The following is a 17,500-nucleotide window of genomic DNA, read 5'->3' as shown; positions in this document are numbered from 1 at the left end:
TTGTTTTTGTTATTTTTTGCGTTTTTTGTTGCCTCGACCTGTGTCCCTCAGTAAATAAAGTAGATAAGTAGAAACAGCGTCACACACCTTCCATCTAGGTAACAACATTAATTAACCTCCCACACACACACAGTCACACACACACAGAGATTAACTACTGTTCTAGGTAGAAACGACGTCACACACCCTAAATAACCCCTTCAGTACTGGGACACATTCTTACCTAGAGATTTATATACAATTAGACCATTTTATTGACATTAGGAAGGGTCAGAAGATTAATGGCCAGAGTCTTCACTAGTTTAATCTCACACATAAGTTTTTGAAGCTGTAGAAAATCATCAAATAGTAAGCAGAATGAATATGGTAACGTGTACGATCATACCATTTTATCGACATTAGGAGGGGTCTATGGAGGTCAGAAGATTAATGGCCATAGTCTTCACTATATTTTAATCCCACACTTAAGTTTCTGAATGTGTATAAAATCACCAAATAGTCACCAGAATGAATATAGAATGGCGTCATAGTATTGAATGGGTTAAGTAACATGATCCAGATTCATGATAGTTATTATTCATATCATTACAGTTTAACAAGGACGAATAGCTGCAAAAATGTGACAGGTGAGGTTAGGTTAGGTTAGGTTAGAGTAAAGTATATAAGTATAAGTATAAGCGTCACACAGCCTCAGGTAACCGTGACACGAAGATCCTTATTCAGAAATGCTTTGCTCTTACCACGACTGTTTTATAATGCCACAGAGATGATTAGCGAGGTTTTCAAAGTATTTCTCCAATTAATACTGTATAAATCTTGTCACTCTCTATCTCTACTAGAACCTGAAAACTTGCTGAAGAACGCTTTTCTCTCTCACCACGACTGTTTTCCAAGGTCACAGAAAGGATTAGCGGGGTTTTCAAGAGTGTTTCTCCTGTTAATAATGTAGAAATCGTGTCATTCTACCTCTAGTACCTGAAAACTTGCTTAAAAACGCTTTTCTCTCACCACGACTGTTTTCCAAGGTGACATGAATGATTAGCGAGGTTTTCAAGTGTTTCTCCTGTTAATAATGTAGAAATTTTGTCACTTCCTCTAGAACCATAAAAAAAAAAAAAAATCTCTGTTCTTTCACCACGACTGTTATCCAAGACTACAGAAATTATTAGCGTGGTTTTCAAGTGTATTCCCAGTTAATGATGTAGTTTTTTTTGTCACTCTCTCTAGAACCATAAAAACACCTAAAAAAAAAAAAAAAGTGTCAATTTCTATAAAGCCTTTTTTGAAATAATGGAGATGAAGTGCAGAAGTGTGTGAGAATACAGGCCTAACAATGGTCGTAGTGTGTGACGCGGCGACCAGTTACAGGTGACGTGATAGGCGAGTGACGTGTGTGTATCTGTCGGTGGTGACGGCGGCGGCTGAGTGTGTTGTATGCAATGACCGCTGTGCACTTCGCTGATCTCGTGTATATAACGTTAGCCCGTGTTCAGCATCGCCTTCCCCGCTCACTCCGACAATTTTCCAAGGCCACAGAGACAACTAGACGGATTTTCAAGACTGTTTCTCCTAATACTCTAGAAATCTTGCCAATCTATCACCAGAACCATAGACATACTCTTAAAAACACGAATATCTTTAATTGAAACCTTTGGAAAGTAGTGGCGTCTTCCCGGCTCACTACGACAATTTTCCAAGGCCACAGAGCCAACGAGACTAATTTTTAAGACTATTTCTTTTAATAAACTAGAAATCTTACCAATCTATCACCAGAACCATAGAAATACTGTATAAAAAAAACACGAGTCCCTTTAACTGGAGCCTTTAGAAAGCAAAACGCCTGAGAATAGGGACATAGACAAGGTGGCCAGTGAACGGTGACTGATTGATAGCGAGGGGAAAAATATAGATCATGTTAGAAATTGACGAAGTACAGTTAAAAAAGTGACACATTTATTAGTAAGTTGAAACAGTGGATTGAGGTGACACCGATTAAAAAGTGATGAAAGTTATTTAGAAGCGACGGAAGAAAAAAGAGATGATACAAAAAAATTATTGCAAGTAACAAAAGCAATCAAAAAGAAAAGTATTGAAGGAAGAGATGATTGATTAAACTTTGAAACTCAGGTGATTAATTAATTGGACTGGACAGGTGACCGTTGAATTATCTCAGAACAGCCAGGGCGTTCAGTTACACTTCGGAACTGAGAGAGAGAGAGAGAGAGACTGACTTGAATTACACCTCAGTACTAGAGAGAGCCTTGAATTACACCAGAAAACAGTTCATTTACACCTTAGTACAAACACGGAGCATAAGATTACACCAGTACCAAGAGAGATTATTGCATTTCAACTTAATACATTGGGAGCATTAAATTGCACCTCAGTACTAAGATATAGCCTTGAATTACAACTTTGTACATTAGGAGCATTGAATTACACCTCTAAAACAAGAAAGAGCGTCCAATTACACCTGAGTTTTAACAGAGAGCATTGAATTACACCTCAGTACATTGGAAGCTTTAAATTACACTTCAGCTAAGAGAGATCATTGAATTACACCGAATCACTAACAGGGAGCATTAGATTACACCTCAGAACTAAGAGAGTGTGTTGAATTACATGTGAATTACACCTTAGTACTGGAGCATTGAATTACATCACGGTACTGACGGAGCGTTGAAGTCTTCGCTAGCCACGTGTACTTACTATGACACACACACACACACACACACACACACACACACACACACACACACACACACACACACACACACACACACACACACAATCTGCTTACTATTTGGTGATTCTATACAACTTGAGAAACTTATGTAGGGATTGAAATAGTGAAGATTATGGCTATTAATCTTCCGACCTCCATAGACCCTTCCATATCTCAATAAAATGGTCTTATCGTACACAAACTCATGGTAAAAATGTGTCCCAGTACTGAAGAGGTTACATTTAGCTTTCGTTAATTGATGAAGATCGTTTTGTGATGCGCGGGTAGACTTCAATTGTAAGTTATAGATAAAAAATTTACGTTTTAAACTGGTTGGAATTCCTTTGGCTATGGCGAAGTAAGTTCCGATCAATGTACGGATTCAGTAAGATGTTCTCATACACGGAAGGAAAGGAAAATTACTCGTGAGTTACGTACTTGTCGAGAACTTTCATGTTAACTTTTTCTTTTAGTTTTATTGAGTAACAAATTAATAAATACTCTTCATTCATTCTTTTTTGAGACGCGAGGGAAGAAAAAATGGTTAGTAAGATGCCAAGAACTTTTGAATTATATTTTCTACTTTAGTTTTATCGAGTAACAAATCAATAAACACACGTCATTCCTTCTTTATTTTAGTTTCATCGAGTATCAAGTCAATAAACACACGTCATTCATTCTTTTTGAGACGCGAAGGAAAAAAAATCTGGTTAGTAAGATGGCAGGAACTTTTGAATGAATGACCTTTTAAAACTTTCACCGTGGCTAGAATTTCTTTTGCCTTTCACGTGTATCGCATTACCACGTCACCAGGGCACCAAGACGGAAGCGTGTCATTCATTCTAGCTGAGCGCTCTTGTCCCGTTGTAGCCTTTGCATATGTGTGTGTGTGAGAGAGTGACAAGATCTAAGCCCGTATTCAGAAAAGCTTTGCTCTCTCACTACGACTGTTTTCCAAGGCCACAGAGATGATTGGAGGGGTTTTTACGAGTGTTTCTCCAGTTAATAATGCAGAAATCTTGTCACTCTGCCTCTAGAACCGTAAAAACACCTTAAAAACTCGTGTAAATTTAAGTTAAGTCTTGAAATTGTGGAGGTAAAGCGCAGAAGTGTTTGAGAACAACACACCACACCACAACACACTACCACACCACACCACACCACACACACCACACCACAACACAACACACCAGAACAGACCGCCTTGCCGCTGTTTCGAGTCATATTCTAAAACACTTCCACTACTTTCCAAAGGCTCTAGTTGAAATGACACGGGTCTTCAAGGATGTTTTTTTGCGGTTTTAGTAACGGATTAACAAAGTTTCTACATCATTAACTGGAGAAACACTCTTGAGAACCAGGCTAATCATCTCTGTGGCCTTTGAAAATAGTTATGGTAAGAGAGCGAGGTGTTTCAGCATGTGGGCCTAAACAAAACCCTCTTCTGTTCATTTACTTGTGGCGCTTATCGAGAACGAACACAGTGACATGGGAACCGGACGTAAACGGAAAAGAATAAATAAATAACAAAAATAAAAATGAAGATAAAAAAAAAGCCTATCAAGAATGAATACAATTATACTCTTCACACACTGTAGAAAGTCTTTAACCCTTCCAGTACCATGCCGCGTTTCTATATTCATTCTGGTTACTGTGTGGTGACTATACAGCTCTAGAAACTTATGTGGGGGGGATTAAAATAGTAAAGACTGACCACTAATGTTCTGACCTCCATAGACCCTTCCTAATGTCAATAAAATCATCTAACTACACCCAAAAAATGAAGGTAAAAATGTGTCTCAGTATTGAAGGAGTTAAAGGCGCTGTGGTATAAGTAACAATGAAGAGGAAAGGACATAAGATTGTTTTTACCTATACCTCATACTTGGTGGGTTCGTGTGTAACTAGAATGTGTCAAGGAAAGGATAGCGAGGCCGTGAACTGTATGTGAGTGTTATTATGCTCGCTGTGGTGGGAAATAAGGTCAAATGAGACAGTGGTGACAAGGAGGAAAGGTCACAGGTGTTAGTTGAGTGACGAAAGCTGAAACAAAGGTCCGTATTCAGAAACGCTTTGCTCTCTCACCACGATTGTTTTCCAAGGCCACACTGGTGACTCGCGGGGTTTTGAAGAGTTTCTACAGTTAATAATGTAGAAATCTTGCCACTTTGCATCTAGAACCGTAAAACATACTTAAAAACGTTTTGCTTTCCCACCACAAAATTTTTATAAGACCACAGAGGTGATTTGCGGGGTGTTCAAGAGTGTTTCTACAGTTAATAATGTAGAAATCTTGTCACTGCCTCTAGAACATGAAAACTTGCTTAAAAACGCTTTGCTCTCACTAAGACTGTTTTCCAAGGGCACAGAGATGATTAGCGAGGTTTTCAAGAGTGTTTCTACAGTTAATAATGTAGAAATCTTGTCATTCTGCCTCTAGAACCGTAAAAAACACCTTAAAAAACTCGTGTACATTTGAAGAAAACCTTTTGAAATAGTGGAGGTTAAACACAGAAGACAAGAGACACAAAACCGAACTCAAGGATACAGCAACACACTTTTTTTTTTTTTTCGTTTTGGCTTGTGTTAAAATTATTCCCTCGTTTTGTTGCGTAGATTTTGAGTCTAAATATTTCTGTGTGTGTTGTTTAGAGTGACCAGTTCAGTGTCTTAACCAATTCAGTAGCATGACACGTTACCATATTCATTCTGCTTACTGTTTGTTGGTTTTATGCAGCTTCAGAAACTCATGGGGGGTTAAAATAGTGAAGACTGGCCATTAATCCTCTGACCTCCATAGACACTTGCTAATGTCAATAAAATGGTCTAGTGGTACACAAATATCAAGGTAAAATTGTGTCCTGGTACTGAAGGGGTTAAATTGAGGTTGGGTTGGGATAGGTTAAGTTAGAGTAGGATAGGTTGGGTTAGGTTAGGTTAGGTTGTGGTGAATTATTGTAAAATTTCGTCAGTGTTGTGTTGTTTTGAGTTTGTTTTGCATCGTTAGGATGCTTGTGTGTGTGTGTGTGTGTGTGTGTGTGTGTGTGTGTGGTTTGCGGTGAATTATTGGGTTTAATGTGCGTTTGCGTCACTTTGTTGGTGTGTGTTTGTATTATAGTCATCATCATCATCATCATCATCATCGTTATTTTTCAAGAGTTCAGCACTGTAACTCTCTCTCTCTCTCTCTCTCTCTCTCTCTCTCTCTCTCTCTCTCTCTCTCTCTCTCTCTCTCTCTCTCTCTCTCTCTCTCTCTCTCTCTCTCTCTCTCAACAAAGGCATAACTGTGTCAAGGTCGAGAGAGAGAGAGAGAGAGAGAGAGATGCTAACACTGACCTTCCTTTTCTCACCTGCTAGTGTGTGTGTGTGTGTGTGTGTGTGTGTGTGTGTGTGTGTGTGTGTGTGTGTGTGTGTGTGTGTGAGTAGGTAGAATCAGGAGCTCAGTATTACCTGTGTTGTTGTAGGTGTAAGTGTGTTTCCTCCTCCTCGTCTTCCTTTTCCTCTTCCATATCTTTTAACGTTTCCCATTTCCCTCCATTGCTCTCTCTCTCTCTCTCTCTCTCTCTCTCTCTCTCTCTCTCTCTCTCTCTCTCTCTCTCTCTCTCTCTCTCTCTCTCTCTCTCTCTCTCACCTTCTCTTCTCTCATCTCCTTTTTTGCCTCCTCAGATGAAATTATCGCCTCCTCCTCATCTTCTTCCCCATGACTCACCTCTCCTCCTCCTCCTCCTCCTCCTCCTCCTCCTCCTCCTCCTCCTCCTCCTCCTCCTCCTCCTCCTCCTCCTCCTCCTCCTCCTCCTCCGCCACATCTTCCCTCTTACTCATCCTTCACCGCGTTTAAGTATTCTTCCCTCTTATTCATCATCTCCTCCTCCTCCTCCTCCTCCTCCTCCTCCTCCTCCTCCTTGTAATGCATCATACTTTCACCCGCTTACTCATCCATGCTTTCCTTGCTCTCCTTTTCCTCCTCCTCTGCCCTCTCCATTTTCTCTCTCTCTCTCTCTCTCTCTCTCTCTCTCTCTCTCTCTCTCTCTCTCTCTCTCTCTCTCTCTCTCTCTCTCTCTCTCTCTCTCTCTCTCTCTCTCTCTCTCTCTCTCTCTCTCTCTCTCTGATTCATGTTTGTATTCACCTCTCGCCTTGCTAATGGGCCCCCACTCACCTGCTCACACCTGACTTCCGTGTACTCATTGCCTAATCTCACCTGGTAATCACTCACACCTTTCCCTCTCATCTGTCCGTCACTGTCACATCTGGCCCTTACTTACTTACACCTGTTTGGACTTTCGGAAATTTTGTGGTGATTGGTTCGTGAATGTGATGTAATTGCGTGTGTAGTGTTCGTGTTTGTGTCTTTTGTTTGTCTATTTGTGTGTGTTGATTTTTTTTTTTTTTTTTTTTTATACGTCCGGTGTGTTTGTAGTGGTTAAATTAGATGAGGTAGTTTGATTAGGTTTGTCTTTCCTCACTTGCTTGGCCTTATCTTACCTTGCATTACATTACCGTCCCACCTGAGTGTAAATAAAATGATCTAATAGTTCACAAATCTCAAAGTGAAAATGTGTCCCAGTCCTGAAAGGGGTTAACTTACGTGGACGTCTCTCTCCTCCGTGACAGAGGCCGCGGTGCGCACGGAGCTGATGGAGCAGGTGCCGCAGATCGCAGTGCTGTGCCACGAGTACCCAACCAGCCTGGGGGGCGTGGTGGCGGGGAACCTGGTGCCCATGGTGGTGCGCTACCTCACCGACCCCAACAACCAGGTGAGTGCCGCAGAAACTTGTTGTTGTGGTGATGACCTGACCTAACCTAATATGATCTTACCTTACCTTACATCACCTCACCTCACTTCACCCTACCCTACCCTACCTTACCTTGCCTTGCCTTGCCTTGCCTCACCTCACCTCACCTCAGTTTGCCTCATCTCAGTTTACCTCACCTCGCTGACCCCAATAATCAGGTCAATACGAGGAAAACTTGGTGATGTACTATGGTGATGATGGGAAGTACTCTCTCTCTCTCTCTCTCTCTCTCTCTCTCTCTCTCTCTCTCTCTCTCTCTCTCTCTCTCTCTCTCTCTCTCTCTCTCTCTCTCTCTCTCTCTCTCTCTCTCATCATCCTTTTACTTTTTCAGACAGGTAGTTAATTACACCAGACTAGACTCAACTCCTCCTCCTCCTCCTCCTCCTCCTCCTCCTCCTCCTCCTCCTCCTCCTCCTCCTCCCAGCCTTATTTTTCCCCTCACTCTTCTTTTCCGTTCCTGACAGTAATTTTTAAGTCCCGCCCTTTTTAAACTCGGCCCCACGTGATCTCCCGCCTCAGTGGCCTCATTAATCAAGGTGTGGGCAGGTAGACAGGTGGGAAGGTGTGGGTTGGTACTCTGCCTACCTACCTACTACGTTCATTAATTCATTCGCTCACCTGTTTGCTTACTCGTTCATTCATTCATTGGTGTGTGTGTGTGTGTGTGTGTGTGTGTGTGTGTGTGTGTGTGTGTGTGTGTGTGTTTCATTTTTATTCGTGTTAGTGTTTTCATTTGCTTTTTATTCTCTCTCTCTCTCTCTCTCTCTCTCTCTCTCTCTCTCTCTCTCTCTCTCTCTCTCTCTCTCTCTCTCTCTCTCTCTCTCTCTCTCTCTCGTAAATTTCCGCACTTGTCAGTCACACCCTCCCCATTCCTCATTTTTAACCCTTCCTTCCTCCCCTTTCCCACAACCAATCCAGTTAATTCCCTATTCCCCTTCCTCTCCTCTCCTTCCCTTCCCTTCCTTCTTCCCTTCCCTTCCTTCCTCCCTTCCCTTCCCTTCCTTCCTTCCTTCCTTCCCTTCCTTCTTCCTTCCTTCCTTCCTTCCCTTTTCTATTTCTACCGACACTGTACCAATGATAATAATAATAATAGTAATAAAACCTCCTTTACCATATAAATAACCTTGATAAACCCGACATTGTATAAAAAGAGAGGAAAAACTATTCTACCATTCTACCAACACTATACCGATGTCCTCTGTCTGCTGTCCTGTAGGTGCGCAAGACTTCCCAGGCGGCGCTGCTGGTGTTGCTGGAGCAGGAGCTGGTGGGGCGGGAGGAGGTGCATAACCAGGTGTGTCCCGTCATCCTCAGCCTCACCTCCACGGACGCGCTGGACGAATTTAAGACGGAAGCTGTGGCGGTGAGTGTGTCTGTTGCTTACACCCCCTCCTCACCCCACCCCACCTGTCTGTCTGTCTGTCTGTCTCTCTGTCTGCCTGCCTGCCCCTTCCCCCTCCCTCCCCCCCTCCGTCTGTTGTTGTTGTTGTTGTGGTGTTTGTTTTTGTTTTCATAGTGTTCTTTGTATTCGTTCCCATTGCCACTCTAACATTCTTACCTACACACACACACACACACACACACACACACACACACACACACACACACACACACACACACACACACACACACACACACCAAGAGAGAGAGAGAGTGTGTGAGTGTGAATAAATGACTTCTTACTAAAGCCATGAGGTCATCTTTACCTGTGAGTCGTGTAGGTAACTTTAATTAGTATATGCTTCATTATGTTTAAGAAGGTTTGAGAGTATTTGATTTGATACCACCACCACCACCACCACCACCACCGCCGCTGCCTTCTTCAGGATCACCAGCAGGAAGGAAGGAAGTCGCCGTGAAAGACATGGGTAGTGAGATGTACGATTATTGCAACATCTCACTATCTTGTCTTTCACGGGGGCGCCTCTCCAGTCACCAGTCAACCAGCCAGCCAGTCACCAAGTTCTCCGCAGCGGCCCAACCATGCAGTCAGTCATGTTTTAGTCATTTAGTTCACCAATTATCGCGTGACAGTCTAGAGTAGTCACCAGCAGTCATCCAGTCACCACGTCAGTCATCTTAGGGCAAGTCGCCGCCAGTTAGTCAGTCATGCTAAGAGAGAAAGGAAGGAAAAAGAATGAGTTTGATGGAGAATGAAAAAAAATAGGACAGTTTACAATAGAGAATGGGAATTAAATAGTTTGTGGAAGAGAAAAGAAGAGAAGAGGTAAAAGAGAAAGGGAGGAAAAAGAAACTGTTTAATGAAGAAGAGAAAGAAATAAGAGAACAGTTTGCTAAAGAGAGAAAATTGAATAAGAGGAAAGCAGTTTGGTGAAGGGAAAAGATGGGTAGAGGCAGCTTGGTGAAGAGGAAAGAAGGAAGTGTAGGAGAAGGGAAGAAGAGAAAAAGGAAGAGTGTAAGGGGTGAAGTGTCGGCATCTTGCGTCGGGTGTTGGCATCAAACTGGTTTGTCATAGCTCGCTGCTTGCTATCCTATCACAGCCAGCTTTGATGAGCAGTGCCCGACGTCCCTCACGCCCACCATCACCACCACCACCACCACCACGCCACAACCACGCCCGCCCGTCCGCCCATCAACACACGCGCAGAATGTCACCAGCTGCCCCTCGCCACGCCCACATTCACTGCCATGCCGCCACGCCCACATTTACACACACACACACACACACACACACACCACGCTTGCCAGACCACGCCCACCAACACACCACATCCGCCATGCCCGCCACGCTCTATTACTACGCCACTACACGCCCACACTGCTAACCACGCCCACCACCACCACCACCACTACCACTACCACTACCACCTCAAACAACACATATTGACATCGTGACTTCTAAACAATAACTACTACTACTACTACTACTACTACTACTACTACTACTACTACTACTACTACTACTACTACTACTGCTGCTGCTGCTGCTGCTGCTGCTGCCGCCGCCGCCGCCATTGTTACCGTTATTATTGTTATTATTGAGAAAAACGTGAAATTATATTGTTACTTAACCAGAAAGCTGCGTGAGAGAGAGAGAGAGAGAGAGAGAGAGAGAGAGAGAGAGAGACCGTGGAGGGGAGAGTTTAGGTGTATTGATCCCTCCCTTTCCTTTCCTCCCTCCCTCCATCCATCCCTCTCCCTTTCCCTCCCTCTCCCACTCTCTCTCCCTGCCTCCTCTCCCTCTCACACCCCTCCCCTCTGTCCCTCTCCCTGCCCACGTGTAGGGAATACCGATTGATGCTCTCACCCCCTCTCCCTTCCCCTTCCCCCTTCCCTGTTCCCCCCCATCACTCATTCCTCCTCCCCATCACTCATTCTTGGCGAGATTTGAAATAAGGTGAAGGAAAGAAGAGTAAAAATGTGATCATGTTTTTTACCTATTGAGAAACGTGGACGGAGAGAATGCAAGAAGAGGAGGAGGAGGAGATGGAGAAAGAGTCGAATGTGGAAAGAGGAAGAGAAGAAGGGAAAGAGTAGGAGGAGGAGGAGAAGGGTAAGAGTAGAGGGAGGAGGAGGAAGAATGGAGTGGAGGAAAAGTTGAATGTGGAAAGAGGAAGAAGAGAGGGAAAGAGTAGGAGGAGGAGGGAGGATGGTGTGGAGGAAAGCTCGAATGTGGAAAGAGGAAGAGGAGGAGGAAAGATCGAATGTGGAAAGTTAAGGACAAGAATTAAGAAAAAGGAAAAAAATAAGGAAAACAAAGGAAGATAAACAAGAATAGAAGCGAAGCAAGAGGAGAAAGAAAAGAACGAAATTAAAGAAACACGAGATGAAAAGAAAGAAAAGAAAAGGAAAATAAGAGTAATAAATTAGGTAAACACGAGTAAATGGTCAAATTGTCAGGTCAAGTTAAGATAAGATAAGATGTTAATGAAAGGAAAGAGTTTGATATGTAAAAATGAAGACTGAAAAAAAAAAGACGAGGATTACAACATTTTATTTAACCTCTTCACTACCATGGCACGTTTCCATATTCATTCTGGTCACTATTTGATGATTTTGTACAGCCTCAGAAACTCATTGGGGTGGAGAGATTAGAATAGTGAAAGACTGTGGCCATTAACCTTCTGACCTCCATAGATCCTTCCTAATGTCAATAAAATCGTCTAATCATACACAAAACTCATGGTAAAAATGCGTCTCGATACTGAAGGGGTTAAGTGCTGAATCCTAAATAAAAAAAAAGTGAAATTAGGTTAGGACAGGTTAGGTTGACAAACGAGCTGTGTGTAAAGAGAAAGGCAAAGAAGACGATTGAGGAAGTGAATAAAAAGACTGGGGCGTTAAAATGAAGACACGGAGAAGAAACTGGAAGAAAAGAAGAACGCAGAAGAGATTGGAAGAAAAGAAGGAAAGAACAGGAGAGGGAAGAAGAGATGATGGGGCTCTGGTGGTCGTCAAAGTGAATGTGACGCGAAGGTGTTACTTGAGCCGTATCACAGCCACCTTTGATGAGCTACCAGGGCCCCCGCAACGGCACACCGCCACACCACCACCACCACCACACAAGACTCATCCCTTCATAGCAGCAGTAACCTCTCTTCCATGCCGTTAGCTTATCCACCTCTTCGCGACGCCACACCATCACACAAGACTCATCCCTTCATAGCAACAGTAACCTTTTTTCCATCCCGTTAGCACACCATCCTCCTCCTCCATTTGCGAAGGCCACAGAAGAGGAATAACAGCAACAGCAAGAACACCCTCCACAGCACAGGGAACAGTCTCGGTGGCGGGCCCGTTAAGTCTGCTGTGGTGTGGTGCTGCGGAACATATCACAGCCTACTTGACGAGTTCAGCTGCCGGGGAGAGCTGCCTGAAGACAGACAGACAGAGAGAGAGAGAGAGAGAGAGAGAGTAGTGCCAGGTTAGTCAGGTTTTCAAGAGTGTTTCTGGTGTTGATAATGCAGAAATGTTGATCTCGTCCTTCAAAACCCGTGTAAATCCAATTAGAGTATTTTGAAAGTGTGTGTGTGTGTGTGTGTGTGTGTGTGTGTGTGTGTGTGTGTGTGTGTGTGTGTGTGTGTGTGAGAAGACGCCCAGCCCAGCCGTGTTTCCGCTCTCCGAGTCTCCGCGTGTGTCCTGCCTCACAAAGTGGCTGTTGTATGTGTGTGTGCTCCTCATATCACAGCCAGCTTTGATGAGCGAGGACCTCGACCACTGCTACTGTCGCCGCCACCACCACCACCACCACTACTCAACCACCACCATCACCACCACTGCGACCGCCGCCTCTTGCTATTGTTGTATAGTATGTTGTATTCTCATTGCCATTGTGTACCTGTTATTATCGTTTTTGTTTAATATGTTTGTTATATTGGAGACTTAAGGTATAAAGCTTTACTACTACTACTACTACTACTACTACTACTACTATCACTTACTTTTCACTCGCTGTTATTAAAGAACCTTACGGAAAGCTATCACCGCCGCCGCCACCGCCACGTTAAATAGTTGTAACAGCAGAAGCAGCAGCAATAATTGTAGTAGCATGGTTGCGGCAGCAGGAAAATATAGCCTGAAATAATAACCCGGAGTAGTGTAGTGTAGCGGGTTAATTGACTGTGTGTGCCGAGAGAGAGAGAGAGAGAGAGAGAGAGAGAGAGAATGGACGGTCAGTTAGTCAGTCTTTTGTTTAGTCATTCAGTTCGGTAGCCTGTTTGTCTGTCAGTCTGTCTATCACTTGGTTAGTTGGGGAGTTTGGTAGTTTTGTCTCAACTAAAGAGGTAGTCTGTCTATCCGCCAGTCAGTCAGTCAGTCAGTCAATCAGCCATCCAGCCAGCCAGTCAATCAGTCAGTTAGTTAGTCACTCAGTCAGCCAGCCAGCCAGCCAGCTTGAATTAGTCAGTCATTTAGTCAGTTAAGTAATGAGTCAGTCTTTCAGTTGAGTTGGTTAGCAAGTCAGTCAGTCAATATGGAAGAATGAAATCAAGGAAGTGCTGAGAGAGAGAGAGAGAGAGAGAGAGAGAGAGAGAGAGAGAGAGATTACTACTTCCCTGCTGGCATCATTGATATCTCTGTGTAAAGGTGCCATGTCGGAGCCTCAGCCACAGGTAGAGCCAGGGTGCCAGATGCTCCCGCCGCCACCAGCACCACCGCCACCGCTGTACTAGTCCCCTCGTGTGTTGCCTCTGCTGTGGGGGGGGAGCTGTTGGCGGTAGTGTGGTGGGACGGAGTGTTACGTAGTGTTACAAAGTGAGAGAAAACTGTTACGGTTAGTGTTACGAAGACAAATAGAGGTGCTTTTGGGTGTATTTGGGTTAATTTACGTGTTTTCGAGTGTGACGGGCTTGGAAAATTTCTGTTATGGGTTGTTACGAGTAGAATTGATGTGGTTATGTTTCCCAGTGTGTTTGTTATTGTTTGGAGTGTGACGGGCTTGAATTTTGTTGTTACGGGTTGAAGATTGAGATAGTTAGGTTTCTGAGTGTGCTTGTTACGTATTGGAGTGTGACGGGCTTCAATTTTGTTGTTACGGGTTTTGTTTTCCCCCTCGTGCTTGTGTTGCGGCCATGGAAATCAGTGTTACGGTAGTGTTACGGAGTTGGTGTTGTTTCTACGTGTGTTTTGGTTACGGGTGTTACCGAATGGACTGACGGACACATTACTACATGGACAAGATTACTTTTACCTACTTGTGTGTGCGTGTGTTTCTAAGGTTGACATCTATTATGAACTTGTGTTACTAAAATGAATAAGGTTAGGTTAGGTTAGGTTATTGTTCCTAGACTTCCTAAAGGTTACGGCAATATTACCTTCACATCTGAGCCAGCCAGGTAGGGGTGACCAGAGGGGCGGGTAGATGAAGGCGGGAGTGTGAAAGTGGCGCTGTTGGAGGAGGAAGATGGAAAAAACAACAAAATCCTGAAGGTGGTGCTTGTCAGAGTGGGTGTGATGTGTGAGTCTACTGGTCATATCACAGCCAGCTTTGATGAGCGCTGCTACGGGGCAACACTGCAGAACATTACTCAAGCATCCTAGCCTCCGCATGCAGCCTCCCCAGCCCCTCCAGCTCTGCCTTACTGATTGATAAAAGAAATGCGTCGTAGTGTCGTGGTTGTAGGGCGCTGCTGCTGAGTGTTCAAGGCAGCTGATGTAGTAGGTTAGTAAATGTGTGGTAGGGTGAACATGTGGTGAAATATTGCTAAGTGTGAAGGTATGAAATGGGTAATGTGTGTGTGTGTGTGTGTGTGTGTGTGTGTGTGTGTGTGTGTGTGTATTCGTGTGTGTGCGTGTGTGTGTGTTATAAACTTATTAACCAGCACACTTGTATACCTATGAGAGAGAGAGTGAGTGAGTGCTCTCTCTCTCTCTCTCTCTCTCTCTCTCTCTCTCTCTCTCTCTCTCTCTCTCTCTCTCTCTCTCTCTCTCTCTCTCTCTCTCTCTCTCTCTCTCTCTCTCTCTCACACACACACCTCAAGAAATAGTACACAATCTTCTCCCCGTCACTAACCAAGCTCCTTCGCGTCACCAGCCCACCAGTCCAGCATGCCAGCCCTTCTCAGCCGCACCGCCCGCCTCGTCTCACTCTCCGTCTCTCTTTCCCTCCCCCACGGCAGCTCATGTCTAAGATGGCCCCGCTCATAGGAAGGGACATGACTGAGCGCCTGTTCCTCCAGCGCTTCACCGCCCTCTGCTCAGACGCGCTCTTCCAAGTCAGGAAAGTGTGCGCCTCAAACTTCGGTGACTTCTGCAGCGTCGTCGGCAGCAGACCCACCGAGGAGATACTGGTGAGTGGAGGCACCGGGAGGGAAGGAGGGAGGAGAGTTGTACCGGAGAATAAAAGGGAGGAGGGAGTCAAACTGGTGGAGGAGGAGGAGGAGGAGGTAGGAAGGAGAGGGACCTGTACCGGGGAATAGAGGGGAGGAGGGAAGAGAGAAGAATATTACCTACTGAAGAGAAGGAAAGACAAACTGGTGAAGGAGGAAAAGTAGGAGGAGGAAGGGGGGGAGGGAAAGGGAGGTACTGAGGAATAGAGGGGAGGAGAGAAAGAATATTACTTGCTGAAGAGAAGGAAAGTCAAGAAGAGGAGGAGGAGGAGGAGGAGGATGGGAGAAAGGCAGACTACCAAAGGAGGAGGAAGAGGAGGAGGGACAAATAGGTCACCAATAAGCAATGCAGGGGAGGTAGTAATGAATGGGGAAGAGGAACACAGGAGAAAAATTAGTTAATGGGTGAAATGGGGAGAGAGAGAGAGAGAGAGAGAGAGCGTTGAGGTAGGCACTACGTAGGTATAGGTTGGGTCATCGGGAACAGAAAGTGGGGAGGTCGTGGGGCATAGTGGAGATTGGGGGGGGATGGGTCCTGATGGTGGAAGAAGAGGGGAAACTTTGGGGAGGGGGAGAAGGAGGGAGAGAGTGGGGGAGTTAAAGAGAGAAGGAGGAGGAGGAGGAGGGTAAAGAGAGCAGCAGAGAGAGAGAGACTTTAAGATGGAGGGTGGGTTAGAGAGGGAGAAGAGAGCAAGAGGTAGAGGAAGAGAGAATGCCTTGTGGAAGAAGAGGAGGAGGTGGTGGTGGTGGTAGTGGTGGAGGAGGAAGATGATACAAGATATGGATAAGGAGGAAGAAAAGATAAAGAAGAGTAAAAGGGAGGAGGAGATGAGAGGAATATGGAAAAGGAGGAGAGAGAGAGAGAGAGAGAGAGAGAGAGAGAGAGAGAGAGCGATATGGAGGAAGAGGAGGAAAAGAGGAGGAGGCGGAGTGGTATAGTGGAAGAGGAAGAGGAGGAGGAGGAGGAGAGGTGGTGGTGGTGGTGGTGTGTTTAACGCGTGGGATCAAAGCGAGAGAGAGAGAGAGAGAGAGAGAGAGAGAGGACTGGGCGGTGGAGAGCAGCTTTAAGATAACACCGGCGCACACAGCTCTCCCTCCTCTCTCTCTCTCTCTCTCTCTCTCTCTCTCTCTCTCTGGCACTCCTCTCCCGTCCCTCTCACTCTCTTCCTCCTCTCTCCCTCTTTCCTCTCACCTCTCTTCTCTTCCCCTCTCCCTCTCCCTCTCTCTTCCCCCCAGACCTCCCTCAGGCACCGTACACACTCTAGTACTCCTCCTCCTCCTCCTCCTCCTCCTCCTCCTCCTCCTCCTCCTCCTCCTCCTCCTCCTCCTCCTCCTCCTCCTCCTCCATCTCTCTCTCTCTCTCTCTCTCTCTCTCTCTCTCTCTCTCTCTCTCTCTCTCTCTCTCTCTCTCTCTCTCTCTCTCGATTGATATTTGAGTGTTCATCTCTTGTCAGTCGTCGTCGTCGTCGTCATCATCATCATCATCATCATCATCATCATCATCATCATCATCACCACCACCACCACCACCACCACCACCACCACCACCACCACCACCACCACGTATTATCTCTCCTTTCTCTATTTTTCTTTCCCTCTCATTTCTCTTTCTTTCGCTTCCTCCTCCCCCCCTCCAGAGAGAGAGAGAGAGAGAGAGAGAGATAATGGTATACCTGGATAACACAACAAAGAAGAAGGAGGAGGAGGAAGAGGAAGAGAAGAGAAACAAACAGTATCAATAGAAGGATAGGGAAACGTAATAATAGAAAAAAATGAAGCGGAGAAGGAGGAGGAGGAAGAGGAGAGGCAGGTAACCCCCATAACAGCCTATTGCCCTATTAAGTGGTTACCTGCTTGAGCTAACTCGTTTATTTTACAACGTGTGGCTACCTGGCTGAAGGGAGAGAGCAGGAGGAGGAGAAGAAGAAGAAGGAGGAGGAGGAGGAGGAGGAGGAGGATAAAAAGAAGAAGAGGAGGAAGAGGAAAAAGAAGAGGAAGAGGTGGAGGAGTAGGATGAGGAAGAGTACATGTCCTCTCTCTCTCTCTCTCTCTCTCTCTCTCTCTCTCTCTCTCTCTCTCTCTCTCTCTCTCTCTCTCTCTCTCTCTCAATGCAAAAAAAAAAGAAATTAATCCTCCTCCTCCTCCTCCTCCTCCTCCTGAAAACAGTGGTGATGGCAATAATGATGTAGTACTTA

The 17,500-nt window shown here is 45.0% G+C and overlaps 1 protein-coding gene across 1 annotated transcript in view; it reads left to right on the top strand.

The window, feature by feature from the left end:
* The window catches only part of LOC123501188 (serine/threonine-protein phosphatase 4 regulatory subunit 1-like), a 113,565-nt gene that overhangs the window by 83,647 nt on the left and 12,418 nt on the right, over positions 1 to 17,500 (top strand). Inside the window, 3 exon segments of the mRNA XM_045249844.1 lie at positions 7,337 to 7,479; positions 8,735 to 8,881; positions 15,096 to 15,266. Of these exon segments, the coding sequence (XP_045105779.1) occupies positions 7,337 to 7,479; positions 8,735 to 8,881; positions 15,096 to 15,266 (461 nt within the window).

Source organism: Portunus trituberculatus, chromosome 9, assembly GCF_017591435.1.
Source record: "Portunus trituberculatus isolate SZX2019 chromosome 9, ASM1759143v1, whole genome shotgun sequence".
NCBI lineage: Eukaryota > Metazoa > Arthropoda > Malacostraca > Decapoda > Portunidae > Portunus > Portunus trituberculatus.
The sequence above is the reverse complement of the archived record's forward strand: the minus strand, read 5'-3'. Positions and strand labels throughout refer to the sequence as shown.